Consider the following 20454-nt stretch of genomic DNA (forward strand, 5'->3'; position numbering starts at 1 on the left):
CTGTAGCACTCTCTTGCAACCAGTCAGCACTCCAGTGCAAAACTGATTAAGTGACAAAACTGATGATGGTGCAAGGCAAAAAGATGTTAATGGCACAAGTAAATTAACAAAAGATGGGTCTGGAGGAAGTGTGAATGGGAATCACAGAATCATTACCAACAGCTGCTACCTGAAAGAAATGGGGCAAGGATTATGATCTGAAATTGTTGAACTCATTGTTGAGTCCAGAAGGCTGTAAAGTGCCTAATTGAAATGATGAGGTGCAATGCCTTGAGGTTATGTGGAGCTTCATTGAAACAGTGTAGGAGGCCAAGGACAGGGAGGCCAGAGTGAGAATGGGGCAGAGAATTAAAGTAACAGGCAACTGGAAGCTCAGGGTCACGCTTGCGGATTGAACAAAGGTGTTGTGCAAAGCAATCACCCAAGCTGTGGGGAAACTGCATTGTGAGGAGCAAATACAATATACCACATTAAAAGTACAAGTAAATCACTGTTTCATGTGGTAGGAGTGTTTGGAGCTGTAAATGATGGGAAGGGAGGAGGTAAAAGATCAGATCAGCTCCCGTGCTTGCATGGGAAGGTGCGACTGGAAAGGGAAGGGGTGTCAGAGGTGATTGAGGAGCGGATCAGGGTGCCACAATACTAACAGTCCCTCCGGAATGGTGATGTCCTTCACAACACTAAAATGAAAATTAATGTTCATATAATAAAATGTTAAAATATACCCCCCGCACTGCTGCCTCAAATGCTGAATATTTAATTCTCAACAGGGAAGAAAGCAGGAACATTTTAATTTTTAATTTTGGCATTTCAAATAAGAATGTGGAACACATAAATGTAAATGTCATCTCTTTCACAGGTGCCTGAGATTTAACAGAATACTTTGACAGTTTCCCACATTTCACACTTATGCAAGTCTTCAAATAATGGCCCATGAGGATGAAAGGGATACTTTACAAAATGCAGAATTTACAGTAACAAAGAGATCTTCATATCCAATTGCTGTTAAACCATCTAACATTTAAGGTACTTCAAGTGTTTTTTGAGCTTTTTCACCTACAGTGTAATTATTTTATAGAATAACTACCAGTCCCGCACTGCGAGAAACCATATTCTAAAGCAGCTCAGGTCAGAGAATCAGTACTGGAGTCTTATTCCCAACCACCCACTGTTCCCAGCTAAAAGAGAAAGATCAGTGAATTTACATCTCTTTTTTTAATTAGTCGCTACCACAGATTAGCAGTAGAAAAACAGGTGCATACCATTCTTTTTAAGTATAAGTATAAAGAGAATAAAAATATTCTCATTGGTCTTGGAGGGAGTGCAGTGTAGAATTACTAGAATGATACATGGAGTCAAAGGGTTAAGCTATGAGAAGAGATTAAACAAACTAGGGTTGCATTCCCTGGAAATTAAAAGGTTAAAGGGTTTTTTGATCGAAGTTTTCAAGGTATTAAGGGGAACTGTGAGTTTCTCTTATTCTATCCTATTTCCACTGGTTGGGGAGTCTAGGCTAGAGGGCATAGTCTAAAAATTACTACCAGACCCTTCAGGAGTGAAATTAGGAAGCACTTCCACACCCAAAGTATAGTCGACTTTGGAACTCTCTTCTGCAAACTGCAATTGATGTCAGGCCAATTCCTGATTTCAAAACCCAAGATTGATATTGTTGGACAAAGGTATTCAGGGATATGGGGCAAAGGTGAGTATATGGAGTTAGGTCACAGATCAGCCATGATTTTGTAGAATAGGCTCGAGGGGCTATATGGCCTACTCCTGCTCTTAAGCAAGGCACGTTTTTATTTTAACGTTTGTTCTCAGTATATGGGCATTGTTGGCTTGGCCAGTCCATTCCCACTTTTCCTCAAGAAGGTGGTGGGGGTCCCTTTTGAACTGCTTCAGTCCATGTGGTGCAGGTACTCCCCTAATGCTGTTAGCTGGGGAGTTCCAGGATTTTGACCCAGCAATGATGAAGGAACAGCGATATACATCCAAGTCAGGCTGGAGAGGAATTTGGAGGTGATGCTCCCGTAATCCTGCTGCCCTTGTCCTTTTAGGTTGTAGATGTTGCAGGTTTGGTAGACAGGGTGCTGATCAAGCAGGCTGCTTTATCCTGGATGTCGTCGGGCTTGCTCAGTGTTGTTTTGAATTCTAATAGCCACAGAAATAATGTGGCTGGTCCAGTTGGGTTTCTGGTCAATGGTGACACCACAGGTTGTTGATGGTGGGGGGTTTGGTGATGGTTATCATCATCACTGTATTCTTCAAAGTAATGTCCTTGTTCTTTAAGATTCTTACAGTAATTTTATTTATAAACGCATTCCATTTGTAAAGGTTAAATCACATGTAATTTGAGCTTTAGACATTTCAGAAATACTACGCAAATACACCTGGGTGTCTGTGGAATTTCTTTAACCTATGCTTGGGCGATCCTTTCATACACCTCAAACTTGTACTGGATCCCATTGTCTTCCTGAACATCAGTTGGAACATTAGGGAACCTGTGTAAAAGCACAAGACAACTCAGGCTGATTCATGAGCATTTAGAACTTTACAAAAAATGTAGTCTTAACTGGAATACTGACTACCCATTCACCACTCGTCTACAGTAACCTTCATTCATGCAAACAAGGCAACACAACCTGTTCATGTCCTGGGCAGGGGTGGGGGGTTAACTTTTACAGGACCAAATTACATTACAGAACAAAATTTATCCCAAGTTTACCCTCTTCGCTATTACCAGGAACTGGTCAGGTTGAATCTAGAATTGGTTGCATACTAGGAGATGATCTTAATTCTCTGCAGGGAGAAGGCCACACTAAGAGCAATTCCTTAAATTGAATATTTGCACCATTTCAGAAAGAGGGCTGTTATAAGCTTTTCAGTACCAGACCTTTGTAACAGAATGACTTACTTAGAAAGGAGTTTGAACTTATTTAAATTGATCTCCGGTATGAAGGTATCACTCTCAAAGTCCTGAAGAATACGAGTCACAAAAAAACGATGCGAAATTGGGCTTTCCATGGCCTCCTGGGAAAATAAATGTTTTTTAAAAAATGAGCATAGAATGGTGCTTTGCCCTTTTAATTGCAGATCTTCATTATTATTCTTCAATCATCACTAAAGCCAATTATCTGGTCATTATCACATTACTGTTGGAGGGTGCTTGCTGTGTGCAATTTGTCACTGTTGTACGGAATGCAGTAGCCAACACTTCAAAAGTACTTCTTTGACTGTAAAGTGTTTTGGTACGTCCTAAGATCATGAAAGGCTTTTATAAATGCAAATCAATCCATCTGTTCATGGCCCCAAAATTCCACTGTTAGTACAACTGTGATTACGCTTAGAAATCTAGAATGAAACCATACTGACACAGTAAATGATAATTTGAATTCATCAGTTTCTCTACCTTTACACCAAAATTGCAGCTGTAATGCCAAATTCAACTGTTTATGGGATGTTTCAGAGTAACTGACAGAAACAATCCAATAGATCAATCTTCAATTTCAATCAAGAAGCAAACCTGTTGGACTCCTCCTCCAACAAAGAAGGCTGGAGTGAAGTCAGTGGAGTTACTTTTCTTTCATGTGTTTCAGATTAAAATTGTGCCTCAGGTTCCTCTGATGGCTTAGTTGACAAAATTAAGTAATTAAGCGAGCCATATAGGCCAGAATATTCCAGGCTCAGATCTGTAATGAATCTGAATCTGTTGTGTGGCGCTACCACCGTTCTAAATGGGTTAAATTTCAAACAGATCTAGCAATGCAAAACAGTGGGCCACCAGCAGCAGCAGAATTGTATTCAACCACAATCTGTAACCTCATGGCCCGGCATATCCCCCACTCTACCATTACTGTCATGCCGGAGGACCAACCTTGGTTCAATGAAGAGTGCAGGAGGGCATGCCAGGAACAGCACCAGGCATACCTCAAAATGAGGTGTCAACCTGGTGAAGCTACAAGCCAGGACTACTTGCATGCCAAACTGCGTAAGCAGCATGCGATAGAGCTAAACGATCCCATAACCAACGGATCAGATCTAAGCTCTGCAGTCCTGCCACATCCAGTTGTGAATGGTGGTGGACAATTAAACAACTAACTGGAGGAGGTGGCTCCACAAATATCCCCATCCTCAATGATGGGGGAGCCCAGCACATCAGTGCAAAAGATAAGGTTGAAACATTTGCAACAATCTTCAGCTAGAAGTGCCGAATGGATGATCCATCTCGGCCTCCTCCTGGTTCCCATCCTTCAGCCAATTCAATACAGTCTGTGTGATGTCAAGGATATGAAGGCACTGGATACTGCAAAGGCTATGGGCCCTGACAACATTCTACCAATAGTACTGAAGACCTGTGCTCCACACTTGCCACGCCCTTGGGCAAGCTGTTCCAGTACAGCTACAACACTGGCATCTACCCTGCAATGTGGAAAATTGCCCAGGTATGTCCTGTACACATAAAGCAGGACAAATCCAACCCGGCCAATTACCGTCCCATCAGTCTATTCTCAATCATCAGTAAAGTGATGGAAGGTGTCGTCGATAGTGCTATCAAGCGGCACTTGTTTAGCAATAACCTGCTCAGTGACGCTCAGTTTGGGTTCCACCAGGGCCACTCAGCTCCAGACCTCATTACAGCCATGGTTCAAACATGGACAAAAGAGCTGAACTCAAGAGGTGAGGTGAGAGTTACTGCCCTTGACATCAAGGCAGTATTTGACCGAGTATGGCGTCAAGGAGCCCTCGCAAAACTGGAGTCAATGGGAATCAGCGGGAAAACTCTCCACTGGTTGAAGTCATACCTTGCGCAAAGGAAAGTGGCTACGTTTGTTGGAGGTCAATCATCTCGACTCCAGGACATCATTGCAGGTGTTCCAACCATCTTCAGCTGCTTTATCAATGACCTTCCTTCAATCATAAAGTCAGAAGTGTATATTTTTGCACAATGTTCAGCACCAGTCTCGACTCCTCAGATACTAAAGCAGTCCGTGTAGAAATGTGGCAAGACCTGGATAATATACAGGCTTGAGCTGATAAGTGGCAAGTAACATTCGTGCCACACAAGTGCCAGGCAATAACCATCTCCAATGAAAGAGAATCTAACCATCTCCCCACGACATTCAATGGCATTACGATCACTAAATCCCCCCACTATCAACATCCTGGGGATTACCATTGAGCAGAAACTGAACTGGAGTAGCCATTTAAATACTGTGGTTACAAGAGCAGGTCAGAGCTCCAGGATATCACTGCAGGAGTTCCTCAGGGTAGTGTCCGAGACCCAACCATCTTCAACTGCTTCATCAATGACCGACCTTCAATCATAAGGTCAGAAGTGGGGATGTTCGGTGATGATTGCACAATGCTCAGCACCATTCGTGACTCTTCAGATACTGAAGCAGTCCGTGTAGAAATGCAGCAAGACCTGAACAATATCCAGGCTTGGGCTGATAAGTGGCAAGTAACATTCACGCCACACAAGTGCCAGGCAATGACCATCTCCCCTTGACATTCAATGGCATTACCATCGCTGAATCCCCCACCATCAACATCCTAGGGGCTACCATTGACCAGAAACTGAACTGGAGTAACCATATAAATACCGTGGCTCCAAGAGCAGGTCAGAGGCTAGGAATCCTGAGGTGAGTAACTCACCTCCTGACTCCCCAAAGCATGTCCACTATCTACAAGGCACAAGTCAGGAGTGTGATGGAATACTCTCCACTTGCCTGGATGGGTGCAGCTCCAACAACACTCAAGAAGCTCGACACCATCCAGAACAAAGCAGCCCGCTTGATTGGCACCCCATCTACAAACATTCACTCCCTCCACCATCGACGCACAGTGGCAGCAGTGTGTACCATCTACAAGATGCACTGCAGCAATGCACCAAGGCTCCTTAGACAGCACCTTCCAAACCCGCGACCTCTACCATCTAGAAGGACAAAGGCAGTAGATGCATGGGAACACCACCACCTGCATGTTTCTCTCCAAGCCACACACCATCTTGACTTGGAACTATATCGCCATTCCTTCACTGTCGCTGGGCCAAATCCTGGAACTTCCTTTGTAACAGCACTGTGGGTATACCTACCCCCCATGGACTGCAGTGGTTCAAGAAGGCAGCTCACCACCACCTCCCGACAGCAATTAGGGATGGGCAATAAATGCTGGCCTAGCCAGCGATGCCCACATCCCATGAACGAATGAAAAAACACTGCACATGTAGACATTGGGCCAGGAAAGAAGTGACGCTGTAAAGGCGAAAAGTGCAAAACCTTTGATGCCATGGAGCCATAATACAGCAAAGAAAATTGGCAACATAAGCTTTTGGTGAAAACTAATTCCTAATGTATATTAGAAATTGTATGTGTAGAGACTTCACGTGATCTATGTCCACACTGGGACTTACTTGTGTATACAATGAGGACTTAGTAGTTGGCAGGAAAAAAGACAGAGGCGCAAGGGGAGAGCCAACTGTGCAACAGCCCCAACAAACAAATTTCTCTGCAGCACCTGTGGAAGAGCCTGTCACTCCAGAATTGGCCTTTATAGCCACTCCAGGCGCTGCTTCACAAACCACTGACCACCTCCAGGCGCGTATCCATTGTCTCTCGAGATAAGGAGGCCCAAAAGAAAGAAAAAGAAAGAACAATGAGGGCATGAACAAATCTAAATTCTTTAATTTATTCCTGATTTCTAATCTGAAGTGATGCCAAACAGCACAGAATTTGCTTATAACAAAGCAAGACATTCTGGTTAAAGAACAGGTTTAACACAACAAAAATTTCCACCTGCTGGTCAGGTGGAAATTCAGCTTCAATCTGCTGGGCTCCATTTGATCTTTGAAGATGACAATGCCTGATGAAAATTTAGGAAGGAATTTGTTATAAAGCTGATCACTATGGAGCATTCTCTGGTAAGTGTCTGAAAGACTAAAACTAAGTTGAAAGAAACAACTGGAGATTGTCACTTACTGGATTTGTTAGGATAGCTAGGGATTTCAATAATCTAGTTAAATCTGAATTAGAACAGAAAGTATAGCCTGAGGGAAACAAAACAGCAGCCCATCACTCCTAATAAACATTGTGAAGTTTCTCCATGTAGGTGCCTCCACATTTACTTCATTGTCTGACAGAGGCAAATAATCATGTACAACATTTAAAAAATGTAAAATTAAATTATTTCTCTTTTGTTGAGGATATCTAAATAGGAAACTGAATCCATTTATATCTTTGAATGAAAAGATTAACAATACACATATCCCCAATTAAAATGGGGCTGGTCTTTTTTTCTGGGCAGCATTGCTTCTGATAGGAAAAGTTTATCCTGGTACAACTGTATAAGGCAAATAGAATTTTCTTCAACAGAATACAAAAAATTACAAAACAAGTAGAAATTTTACCCACTGTAGACTATTTAAATCTCATTCTCCTAGTTCTCTGTGGTTAAAAACAGCTTGGTGATCTTGTATTAATCTTTCTAAAAGACAACAGTCCTGGAGTTTTGTTCATACATGAGACTGAGTTTATGCTTAGAGCTGGTAATGGCGCATCTTTTTTTCCCTTTTTGGGCTCAGTAATTGTATCAGATATATCCAGCTCAGTATCGTATGAGCTTGTGCAGATTAAAAAAGGTAAATTCTGCCAGAATTCACCCTTAAATCAACCTTGGCTTATACCAGTGAGACACTGCTAACTCCCACACTGCTAATCCTTGAAAGCTCAGATGAAGGTTATCAATTTAATTGAAAATTCTTAAATGGCTTTGTCCTGTAGATTTGAATTCACAAGCAACACTCCAAACTCATGAAATATTCATCCTTCATTTGAACTTGAATCTAGGTCTTGAGATGAAAGAACAGCATTTTGACTGAGACCTTCTCAGTGCACAATCAGAAGCAAACAATATTAAAAATTTATCAGATTTCTCTGACAAAACTTATTGATACTTTCGAATATGAAGCCATTACACTTAATTAGTGATATGTTTTCAGGTAAGTGACAAAAAATTCTCAGAATGAACTACTAGGCGCATGCAATTCATGAGTGCCGTGAAGACCACATTAATATTTATTTAATATGCTTCATATCGAAAAGGCAGCCAAGCTCAGTGGAATGCCTTGGATAATCAATGAATTACATGCAGATGTGAAACAAAGACACTGTCTAACATTCTCAGCTGGTACAATTCAAAAAGAGTAGAAAGGTTTCCTTGTGTTCTGGAGAACATTCGTCTCTCAACCAACAGACTGTTTGACCATCTGTTTATCTGTTTGTGGGACCCTGTGTACAAATTAGCTGCTGCATTTGCTTACATAATAACTGCACTTTTAAAGTAACTCATTGGCTGTTAAGCCCTTGGGCCCTGAGACAGTGTAAGGCACTATATAAATGCTAGCTATTTATTTTTACTTTGGATTTAGACAAGGCTATCAAATAAAAATTTCTTTGCAGAGGTTACCAAAATAGGACTCCGTACAAATAATTAGAAATAGTGCATAAAAATGCAGAAGAGTACGTGTCTTTTAGGTATCTGGGCCAGTAAAGTTTCAAAAAATTTGTTCTCGGCATGTGAGGAACGCTGGCAAGGCTGCATTTATTGCCCATCTCTAGTTTCCTTGGGTGGGGTGGGGGGGGTGGGGGGGCCGCCTTCTTCAACCACTGCAGTCCTTATAGTGAAGTTGCTTCAACAATGATGTCAGGTACGGAATTTGGAGATTTTCACCCGGTGTTGAAGTCACAAGGATGTGTGCACAAGTCAGGATGGTGTGCGACTTGGCAATTATAGTTCAATAAGGATGTGTTTAAAATAATTACAATGGATGCGAAAGATAAAGGAAGTGCAAAATATAATTCATCCCATGCCAAACACAACAGAGATTTAGTAGTTATAATTGTATATTAATTGTATTTAATTGTATGCAGGTGGTGGGCATTAACTGGGGATTCATTTGAGCGCCTTATAAATAGACACAGAATAAAATTGTGCTTGTTGGGTCAGAAGGTGTATGCTTGCCATGTTTAATTGTAAATAAAGTGTAAAGATTGGCTCCAGTTCCACCCTTCATTAATTGGCTTATTGGAATAGAATAATAATGATAAACTGTGTAACTGTCAGTTGAGGGCCTGGGTAGAATAAAAATAAACCATTAACAGATGGACAGAGCACAAATATAAAGTTTTTTTTGTGACTGTTTGGACCCTATCTGGAATAGTGCAAGCAATGTTTGTCACCTAATCAAGGAAGGGTATTAATGCTTTGGAGAGGGCACAAGTCAACAAAATAAATGATGGCAGGCATCAGGAATCTAAGTTACAAGAAAAAGGGAAGATGGATTGTTTCGGAGAAGAAAAGAAAAAGTTTGAACACAGGAAATAGGAGCAGGAATAGGCCATTTGGCCCCTCAAGCTTGCTCCGCCATTCAACTAGATGATGGCTTATCTTCTACCTGAACACCATTTTCCCGCACTATCCCTTGATATCTTTAATATCTAGAGTTGCCCAACTTAAAATATAAAGGGAATTGATAAAAATTGATCTATGCAAACTGTTCACTCTAATCAAAAGGTTTAAATACCCAGGAACATAAAGTACGAATTGGGAAATGAAGAGTACCTAGAAGCAGCAGTAGGCCGTTCAGCCGCTCAAGCCTGCTCCGCTAAGGGTGGAGCTGAAGTCAAGTGCAACTTTTTTTTTAAAAATCATAAGAATAACAGACATTTGGAAGAAGTTACCAGGTAGAGACAATTAAAGTGGATAGCACAAATGGAGAAGAGACAATTCAAATTAGTTCTAGAGTGACACAGCATCAAGAATTATAGTGAGAAGGGAGGTAGAGGGATTGAACACCAATAAAGGAACAGACATGTGCATCCGAATTGCCTTTTCTCGTTCCTAAAAATCCTTATCTACTTCCACCTTCACATAGTGAAAGAAAATGCACCTATACAATTAATCCAAAGCGATATATGCTATCAGTCGATGAAATGAGGTCCGGTGTACCAAGTCAGCAACAGAAATTTTGGGCAGAATTTTATTTTGGCAACGAGGATCCCAGTGATGGGCCAGAAGGCGGAGGATGATGATGCCTCAGCCCTTTATCAGACGCCTGGCCAAGTTCATGGTGGGCAGGCAATTAACTGCCATCCCCTTTAAGGGACAAGATCACGCCCCAAGAGCTGTCACCCAATCATGGATTTCCCCTAGAGGAGGGGACCACCCCCCCCACCCCCCGATAGGAGGCTGCCAAGTCCTACCTGGTGGTGTGTCAATGTAGCAGCAGGCCCCTCTGACATTGGCTAAATGCCAGTGGAGGCAGCTCTTTATGGCTTAATTGGCCTCCCAGCAGACTTCTCATCTGCCATTGTGCTCACCATGGACAAAATGGCATGGGGGCAGAGCAACATCAGGCATGCTGCCCGACATCATGCCAAGCCATTCTGTGCGTCTCTCCCACCTCCCAGCACATCTCCAAGGTCCAGATAAAATCCAGCCCTTAGTCTTATTTTGTTTCCAACTAATAATTTAACAACTATGAAATACCCCGTTTATGGTATGTTAGAGATGCAAATTGTATACTATCTACCTGAAAAATATTAGGGGGAGATTTTAAACCACCCTTCCTCTTAGTGGTCAAGGATGGGACATTTGCCTGTATTTTCACTACAGATAATACCATAACCTGCTACATAACTGATAGCTGGGATTAAACTGAGCTTTTCCTTAATATTAAATTGTAACAAGAGATGGATTGAGAATTAAAAAGGGGGAGAGGACTGAAAATACAAGTGTTTCCTTTGGAACCCTTTACTTTATTACAAATAGAAAATTCAATACACAATTAAAATGCTGATGCTGGAAATCTGAAATAAAAACACAAGATGTTGGCAATTTAGCATGTCTGACACCATCTGTGGAAACAAAAAGTTAACGTTTCAGGTTTGTGACCTTTCATCACAACTGGGAAAAGTTAGAAACGTTTAGGAGTTTTGAGCAAGTGAAAGGGGGAGGGTGGGAAAAAGAACAAAGGGGAAGGTCTGTGATATAAACACAGGCTGGGCAACCACTTTGTGGAACACTTCCATTAGTCCGTAAACACAACCCCGAGCTTCCTGGTGCTTCTCCTTTTCAATTCTCCATCTTGCTCCCACTCTAACCTCTCTGTCCTTGACCTGCTGCAGTGTTCCAGTAAAACTCAACGCAAACTCGAGGAACAGCACCTCATCTTTGGACTGGGCACTTTACAGCCTTCTGGACACAACACTGTGTTCAACAATTTTAGATTGTAACCCCTACTCCTCTTTTGTTTCCTTTTCTTTGCTTTTGAATACCAGCTATTCTTGACCCTGCCATTCACACCTCCTCTAGACACATTTTTTTGTTTCTTTGCTTGTCCCATTACCACTCTCTTTGGCCTTGCACCATGAAACATTTTGTCATTTAATCTCTCCTGCCCTCCACCCGATCACAATCCCTCCCTTTTGTTCCTCTACATAAGAACATAAGAAATAGGATAGGCCATTTGGCCCCTCGAGCACACTCTGCTATTCAATAAGATCATGGCAGGTCTGATTATGGCCTAACCTCCACTTTTTTGCCTATCGCCAACAACCCTTGACTCCCTTGTAAAGCAAAGATCTGTCAACTCAGCCTTAAATATATTCAATGACTCTGCTTCCACTGTTCTCTTGGGTAGAGAATGCCAAAGATTAATGACCCTCCTCATCTCTGTCTTAAATGGGAGACCCTTTATTTTGAAACTGTGCCCCTAGTTCTAGATTCCCCCATGAGGGGAAACACCCTCTCAGCATCTACCCTGTAAAGCCCCCTCAGAATCTTAGATGTTTCAATAAGATCACCTCTCATTCGTCTAAACTCCAGTGGAGTATAGGGCCAACCTGCTCAACCTTTCCTCAATAAGACAAGAGAGTTTAAAAGCAGACAGCCTGTGAGGGAGCAGTGACTAGAGTTTAAAAGTGGCAAGCTAGTGAGGGAGCAGCCAGTCTATGGGTTCAGAGCTGACCGATAGCATTCTAAAGAAAATCAATTGTGATGTCAGTGGTAAACAGGTAAGTGATTGGTTGGCGCGTATTTATTTTTCTTGAAACTTGAAGTATTCGTTAGTAGTAGCAGAGTTTATTAGTAGTACCAAGGCTTATAATTTAATACATAGGAGGAATAGTAGGGCTGTTCCAACCTCTGCAGTGCACATCCTGTGCTATGTGTGAACTCCAGGATGCTTCCTGTGTCCTGGATAACCATATGTGCAGAAAGTGTCGTCAGTTACAGCAGCTCGAGCTCCGGGTTTTGGAACTTCAGCAGCAGCTGGCGTCACTGCGGCGCATCCGTGAGGTTGAGAGCTTCATGGATAGCACATTTATAGATGTGGTCACTCTGCAGCGTAACAGTATGCAGGGAGAGAGGAATGGGTGACCACCAGACAGTCAAGTAGAAACAGGGGGGTAGTGCAGGAGTCCACTGAGTGAATCCCACTCTCCAACCGGTATTCAGTTCTGAATACTGATGAGAGTGATGGTTCATCTTGGGAATGCAGCTAGAGCCAAGTCCATGGCACTGGGGGTGGCTTAGCTTTAGAGGAGGGGGTACAAGGAAGACTGGAAGAGCAATAGTGATACGTGGATTCGATAGTTTGGGGAATAAACAGGTGTTTCTGCGTCCCTGGTGCCAGGGTCAAGGATGTCACTGAACGGCTGCAAAACACCCTGAGGGGGGAGGGTGAACAGCCAGCAGTTGTGGTCCACATTGGTATGAATAAGGAGAAAAAGGGATGTGGTCCTGCAGTCAGAATGTAGGGAGTTAGGTCAGAAATTAGCAAGCAGGACCTCAAAAGTAGTAACCTCCAGATTACTCCCAGTACCATGTGCAAGTGAGTATAAAAATAGAAGGATAAAGCAGATGAATGTGTGGCTGGAAAGATGGCGCAGGAGGGAGGGCTTTAGATTCTTGGGATTAGAGGCCTGCTCAGGTCGGGAAAAAAGAACCCGACCCGAACTCGACCAAACCACAGCAGACCAGAGCTCGACCCGGCCAGAGTCCCTCCGATTTTGCCCCAAGCCCGACCCGAGCCGAACCCGCCCCAACTCGACCCCTGCCCAACCCGACCATCTGTTTAATTACCTTCCTGACACCGAACCTGCAAGAAGCTGCAGCGCATGCATGATGACGTCATAGTGATGTCAGTCGCTCACTGCGCAGACTCAGTTTCGTCCCGGACTCACAGCTCAGGTAAGTTTCTTAATTTCAAAACTTACCAGCAGAGCACTTAACTCGACTTGGCCCGACCCGAGCCCAAAAGCCATACCCTGAAGATGGGCCCAACCCGACGGAACCCGATACAAGTTGTCGGGTCCCGTCGGATTTGGGTCAGGTAGTAGGCCTCTTCTTGGGATATTGGGACGGCTCTGGGGGAAATGGGACTGTACAGGCCAGATGGGTTGCACCTAAATAGAGCCGGGATTGAGTTCCTTGAAGGGCGATTTGCCAGTGCCATTGGGGAGGGTTTAAACTAACTTGGCAGGGGTGTGGAAACCAGGAGGAAATATCAGAGAGGTATACCGAGGTGCACAGAATAGTGAGAGAGATAGATAGCACTAGAGTAGGGAATAGTAAGTTATTAGGTGAGGTCAGAGTAAGGGATAAAAAAATAAACTTAAATGAGAGTTAATGTGCATGTATATGAATGCACGGAGTGTGATTAATAAGATTGGTTAATTAGAGGTGCAGATTGACATATGAAATATGATGTTGTGGCTATAACAGAGATCTGGCTCAAAGAAGGACAGGACTGGGTGTTAGCTATTCCCGGATACAAGGTGTTCAGGAAAGATAGGAAAGGAAGAAAAGGGGGAGGAGTGGCAGTATTGATTAAGCAGAGAGAGGATATCCCAGAGGGGTCAAGGACAGACTCTATTTGGCTCGAGCTAAAAGAACAAAAAAGGGGCAAATACATTACTCGGGACAGTCTATAGGCCACTAACTAGTGGAAAGGATGTAGATGAACAAATTTGCAAGGAAATTACAGAGAGGTGCAAGAATTATAGAGTAGTTATAATGAGGGACTTTAATTATTCGAATATAGACTGGGATAGTCGTAGTGTAAAGGGCAGAAATGGGCAAGAATTCCTCGAGCATGTTCAGGAAAATTTTCTACAGCAGTATGTTTCCAGTCCAATGAGAAAGGAGGTACTGCTAGACCAGGTTCTTGGGAATGAGGTGGGCCAAGTGGATCAAATATCAGTAGGGGAACACTTAGGGGACAGTGATCATTGTTTCATAAGGTTTATATTGGGTATGGAAAAAGGCAAAGAACAATCCAGGGGAAAGCCAACTTCAATGGGGTGAGAATACATCTGGGTCTGATAAATTGGCATCAAAGGTTGGCAGGAAAAACTGGAGCTGAACAATGGGCTATCTTCAAAGAAGAGATAGAGCCATTCAAGGTATATTCCCTCGAAGGGGAAAGGTAGGGCAAACAAAACCAGAGCTCTTTGGATGACAAAAGAGATGGAGATTAAGATGAAGAAAAAGTGTGCATATGGCAGATGTCAGGTGGATAATACAATGGAGAACCAAGCTGAATATAGAAGGTTCAGAGGGGAAGTGAAAAAGCAAAGAGAGAGTATGAGAAGAGTCTGGCAGCTAGCATAAAAGGGAATCCCAAAGTCTTCTACAGAAATATAGATTGTAAAAAGGTGGTAAAAGGAGGAGTAGGGCCGATTAGGGACCAAAAGAGGGATGGAGGCAGATAGAATAGCTGAGCTATTAAATGAATACTTGCATCTGTATTTACCAAGGAAGAAGATGCCACTGTGAAAGAAATGAACACACTAGAATTATTTAAAATTGATGAGGAGTAGGTATTAGATAGACTGTCTATACTTAAAGTTGATAAAGCATCAGAACCAGATGAGATGCATCCAAGGATACGGAGGGAAGTGAGAGTGGAAATTGCGGAAGCACTGGCCATAATTTTCCAGTCTTCATGAGACGGGTGGTGCCAGAGGACTGGAGAATTACAAATATTATACACTTGTTAAAAAAAGGGTGTAAAGATATGTCCAGCAACTGTAGACCAGTCAGTTTAACCTCAGTGGTGAGGAAACTTCTAGCAACAATAATTTGGGGCAAATTTAATGGACACATGGACAAATATGGGTTAATTAAGGAAAGCCAGCACAGAATTGTCAAGGGAAAATCATGTTTGACTAACTTGCTGGAGTTTTTTGAAGAGGTAAAAGGGTTGATAAGGACAATGCTGTTGATGTGGTGTACATGAACTTCCAAAAGGCATTTGATACCGTGCCGCACAATAGACTTGTGAGCAAAGCTATAGGTCATGGAATAAAGGGGATGGTAAGAACATGGATACGAAATTGGCTGTGTGACAGGAAACAGACAGTAGTGATTAATGTATGTTTTTCGGGCTGGAGGAAGGTTTGTAGTGAAGTTCCCCATGAGTCAGTGTTGGGACCCTTGCTCTTCCTGATTAATCTATTAATGACCTAGACCTTGGTATACAGGGCACAATTTCAAAATTTGTGGATGATATGAAACTTGGAAGCATTGTGAACTGTGAAGAGGATAGTGTAGAACTTTAAAAGGACTTGGACAAATCGATGGAATGGGCAGACAATTGGCAGATGACGATCAATGTGGAGAAATGTGAAGTGATTCATTTTGGTAGGAAGAACATGGAGAGACAAAATAAAATAAAGGGTACAATTCTAAAGGGATGCAGAAGCAGAGGGACCTGGGTGTATATGTGCATACGTCATTGAAGAGTGCAGAACAGGTTGAGAGAGCAGTTAATAAAGCATACAGTATCCTAGGTTTTATTAATAGGGGCAAACAAGAGCAAGCAGGTTACGCTGAACTTGTATAAAACACTAGTTCGGCCTCAGCTGGAATACTGCATCCAATTCTGGGCATTGCACTTTAGGAAAGATGTGAAAGCATTGAAGAGAGTGCAGAAAACATTCCCGAGTATGGTTCCAAGGACGAGGAACTTCAGTTATGAAGAGAGATTGGAGTAGTTGGAACAGTATTCCTTGGAGAAAAGAGAAGGCTGAGAGGTGATTTCATAGAGGTATTCAAAATCATCAGGGGTCTTGACAGTAGATAGGGAAAAACTGTTCCCACTCGTATCAGAATCGAGAATGAGAGGGCATAGGTTGAAAGTAATTGGCAAAAGAAGCAAAAGTGACATTAGGAAAGACTTTTACACACAGCGAGTGGTTGCACAGGAATGTACTGCCTGAGAGTGTGGTGCAGGCAGGTTATATCAAGCCATTCAAAAAGGGAATTAGATTGATAGCTAAAAAGTAAGAATGTGCAGGATTACAGGGAGAAGGCAGGGGAATGGCACTAGGTGAATTGCTTATTTGGAGAGCCGGTGCAGACACTATGGGCTGAATGGCCTCCTTCTGTGCTGTAATAATTCTGTGATTCATCCCCAGGAATCGACCCAGTGAACCTTCTCTGCACTGCCTCTAATGCAAATATATCGCTCCTTAAATAAGGAGACCAAAATTGTATGCAATACTCTAGGTCTCATCAATGCCCTGTACAGCTGTAGCAAGACTTCCCTACCTTTATACTCCAATCCCCTTGCAATAAATGCCAACATTCCATTTTCCTTCCTAATTACTTGCTGTACCTGCATGCTCACATTTTGGGATTCATGTACAAAGACACCCAGATACCTCTGTATCACAGCATTCTGCAGTCTCTCCCTGTTTAAACATTCCGCTTTTCTATTCTTCCTGCCAAATTGGACAACCTCACATTTTCCCAAATTATACTCCCATCTGCCAAATTTTTGCCCACTCACTTAACCTATCTACATCCTTTTGCAGTCACTCTGTGTCCTCCTCACAACTTGCTTTCCTACCTCTCTTTGTATCATCAGCAAATTTGGCTGCAATACACTTGGTCCCTTCATCCAAGCCATTAATATAGATTGTAAATAGTTGAGGCCCAGCAATGATCCTGGGGGCACTCACCAGTTACAGTTTGCCAACCTGAACATGACCCATTTATCCTGAATCTCTGTTTCCTGTTTGTTAGCCAGTCCTCTAACTATGCTAATTAATTACCCTGAAACCAAAATCTCTTATCTGGTGCAGCAAACTTTTACCCTACTCAGCCGAGATGATATAGAAACATAGAAAATAGGAGCACGAGTAGGCCATTCGGCCCTTCGAGCCTGCCCTGCCATTCATTATGATCATGGCTGATCATTCAACTCAGTAACCTGTTCCCGTTTTCACCCCATGCCCTTTGATCCCTTTAGACCCAAGAGCTATATCTAACTCCTTCTTGAAAACATACAATGTTTTGGCCTCAACTGCTTTCTGTGGTAGCGAATTCCACAGGCTCACCTGTCATTGATGCAAAAAACAAAGCCTACATGATGCACAACATAAACCCAACAGCTAAGACACTGCATGACCTGAAAGTAGCCAAGACAGCCATGCAAAGGAGGGAGATACTGCTCAAACACTGGATCAGCTTATGTCAAGAAATCCAAACTGCATGTGACAAAGAAAATCTATGAGCTATGTACGAAGGGATCAAAAGGATGCTTGGCCCTGCCATCGTCAAAGTTGCTCCCCTGAAGTCGGCAGATGGTGAAGTATTCACTGACAGAAGTAAACTGATGTCCCGCTGGGCTGAACACTACTGTGAGCTGTACTCCTGAGAGTCGGACATCTCCCAGTCTGTGCTCGACGCTCTCCCACAACTTCTTGTCGTGGATGAGTTAGTTGAAGAACCCTCATCACTGCAGCTCGAGAAGGCCATAGACAACCTAGCAAACAGAAGGGCACAGGCAAGGATGGAATCCCAGCTGAACTGCTCAAGTCACAGGGATGGCCTTTGCTTGGGTCATATTTAAAAGACTCCATTTACTTGCAGACCGAGCATACAGAGAAGCGCAGTGTGGTTTCCGTGCTGGCAGATCTACTGTGGATATGATCTTTTCCATACACCAGCTACAAGAGAAGTGTAGGGAACAGAGCATACCCCTTTACCTTACTTCTGTAGGTCTCATTAAGGCATTCAACACCATCAGCAGAGCAGGCTGTACAAGATTTTGGGAAAAATTGGCTGTCCACCGAAGCTCCTCAGTTTCATCCGCTCCTTCCATGACAACATGCACTGCACCGTACAGTATGATGGATCCACTTCCAACAGTTGCGGACTGAAGAATGGAGTGAAACAGCGTTGTGTCCGAGTCCCCACTCTTTATGGCATCTTCTTCTCCATGCTCCTGACCTTCACCATCCCTGCAGAAATGGAAGGATCTACTTGCACACTAGGTCAAACAGCAAGCTCTATAATCTATCAAGGCTGAAAGTAAAGACAAAAACTCATCAAGTCCTGATCAGAGAACTCCTCTATGCTGATGATGCTACGCGAGTTGCTCACACAGAAACTCAGCTACAAAGATTCATGAACTGTCTCTCCCATGCCTGTAACTTGTTCTCCTTGACTATGAGAGTCAAGAAAACCATGGTCCTGGGACAAGGTGGTGCATCTCCACCCCTGATCACAGTATATAACACCTCACTGGAATTGGTTAGCAAATTCTGCTACCTTGGGTCTACAGTGACAATCTGTCCCTCGATGCAGAGCTCGATACACGCATAGGGAAAGCAATTACCACCTTTGGCTGACTTGCGACACACACATGGGATAACACTAAGCTGACCCTTAGGACCAAACTAATGGTTTATAAGGCCTGTGTTCTCAGCACCTTGCTGTATGGCTGTGAAACATGGGCGACTTACAGCAACCAGGAAAAGAAGCTCAATAACTTCCATCTTCACTGTCTGCAGCACATTTAGGGTATATCCTGGCAGGACAAAATCACAATTTAAAAAAAAATTTGTTTGTGGGATGTAGGCATCGCTGGCTAGGCTAGCATCTATTGCCAATTCCTAATTGACTTTGAGAAGGTGGTGGTGAACTGCCTTCTTGAACCGCTGCAGTCCTTAGGGTGCAGGTACGCCCACAGTGCTGTTAGAAACGTAGCACCAGGATTTTGATTTAATAACAATGAAGGAATGGCGATATAGTTCCAAGTCAGGATGATGTTTGGCTTGGAGGAGAACTTGCAGAAGGTGGTGTTCCCATGCATCTGCTGCCCTTGTCCTTCTAGGTGGTAGAGGTCGCAGGCTTGGAAGGTGCTGTCGAAAGAGCCTTTGTGAGTTGCTGCAGTGCATCTTGTAGATGGTACACACTGCTGCCACTGTGTGTTGCTGATGGTGGGAGTGAATGTTGAAGGTGATGGATGCAGTGCAAATCAAGTGGGCTGCTTTGTCCTGGATGGCGTTGAGCTTCTTGAGTGTTGGAGCTGCACCCATCCAGGCAAGTGGAGAGTATTCCATCACAAAGCCTCATGGACTCTCTCTCCTGGGCCTGTAACTTGTGCCAGCACTCTCAAAGGCAGAACTCCCAAGTGCGTTGGCACTAATCAAACAGAGTCGGTTTCAGTGGACCGGTTACGTCCGCAGGATGGAAGACAGTTGCATACCCAAGGACCTTCTGTATGGTGAGGTAGCTGGGGCCAGACGATCAGTGGGGCGCCCAAAGTTCCGCTCCAAGGATGCTTGCAAGCGTGACATGAAGGCCCTAAATGTCGACTATGGCACCTGAGACTCACCAGCTGGCGAAAGAGGGAAATGTCGACACATCCTGTGGACTGGTGTGCACTACCATGACAACCAGTTGCAACAGCAGCTTGGCAACAGGCGCCAATGTCAAAACCAACAATTCACAGCATCACTTGGCAGCTTCACGTGCAGCACTTGTGGTAGAACCTACCTTTCAAGGACTTGCCTTCACAGCCATCAATAAATGTGCACCAAGAGAAGACACCCCATCTAAATGGATTGTTTGCTGCGTGTCCATCATCTTTCGTAGATGGAAGGATGGCAACCATATCTGATGCACGAACATCTTATGTGGCATCTTATCGAATGCCTTTTGGAAATCCAAATACACTACATCTACTGGTTCCCGTTATTCACCCTGCTTGTTACATCCTCGAAGAACTCTAATAAATCTGTCAAACACTATTTCCCTTCCATAAAACCACTTCGACTCTGCCTGATTGCATTATGATTTTCTAAATGTCCTGCTACTGCTTCCTTAATAATGGATTCCAGCATTTTCCCATCACCGATGTTAGCCGAACTGGCCTATAATTTCCTGCTTTCTGACTCCCTCCTTTCTTGAATAGGGCCATTACATTTGCAGTTTTCCAAGCCACTGGGACCTCTCCAGAATCTAGAGAATTTTGCAATGTTACAACCAATGCAGGCACTTTTAAAAGACCCTAGGATGCAGGCCTTCAGGTACAGGGGACTTGTCAGCCTTTAGTCCCATTAGTTTCCTTAATACTTTTTCTCCAGTGATAGTTGCAAGTTC

General features: G+C 43.3%; 1 protein-coding gene across 1 annotated transcript in view; it reads right to left on the bottom strand.

The window, feature by feature from the left end:
- Positions 1-775: 775 nt before the first annotated feature.
- Positions 776-20454, bottom strand: part of dhfr (dihydrofolate reductase) — a 56559-nt gene continuing 36880 nt past the window's right edge. The window contains exons 5-6 of the mRNA XM_068029605.1: positions 2915-3030; positions 776-2501 (exon numbers count right to left, since the gene is read on the bottom strand). Coding sequence (XP_067885706.1) covers positions 2417-2501; positions 2915-3030 — 201 coding nt within the window. The 3' untranslated portion in view covers positions 776-2416. The remainder of the gene's footprint in view (positions 2502-2914; positions 3031-20454) is intronic.

This window comes from Heterodontus francisci, chromosome 4 (assembly GCF_036365525.1).
Source record: "Heterodontus francisci isolate sHetFra1 chromosome 4, sHetFra1.hap1, whole genome shotgun sequence".
Lineage (NCBI taxonomy): Eukaryota > Metazoa > Chordata > Chondrichthyes > Heterodontiformes > Heterodontidae > Heterodontus > Heterodontus francisci.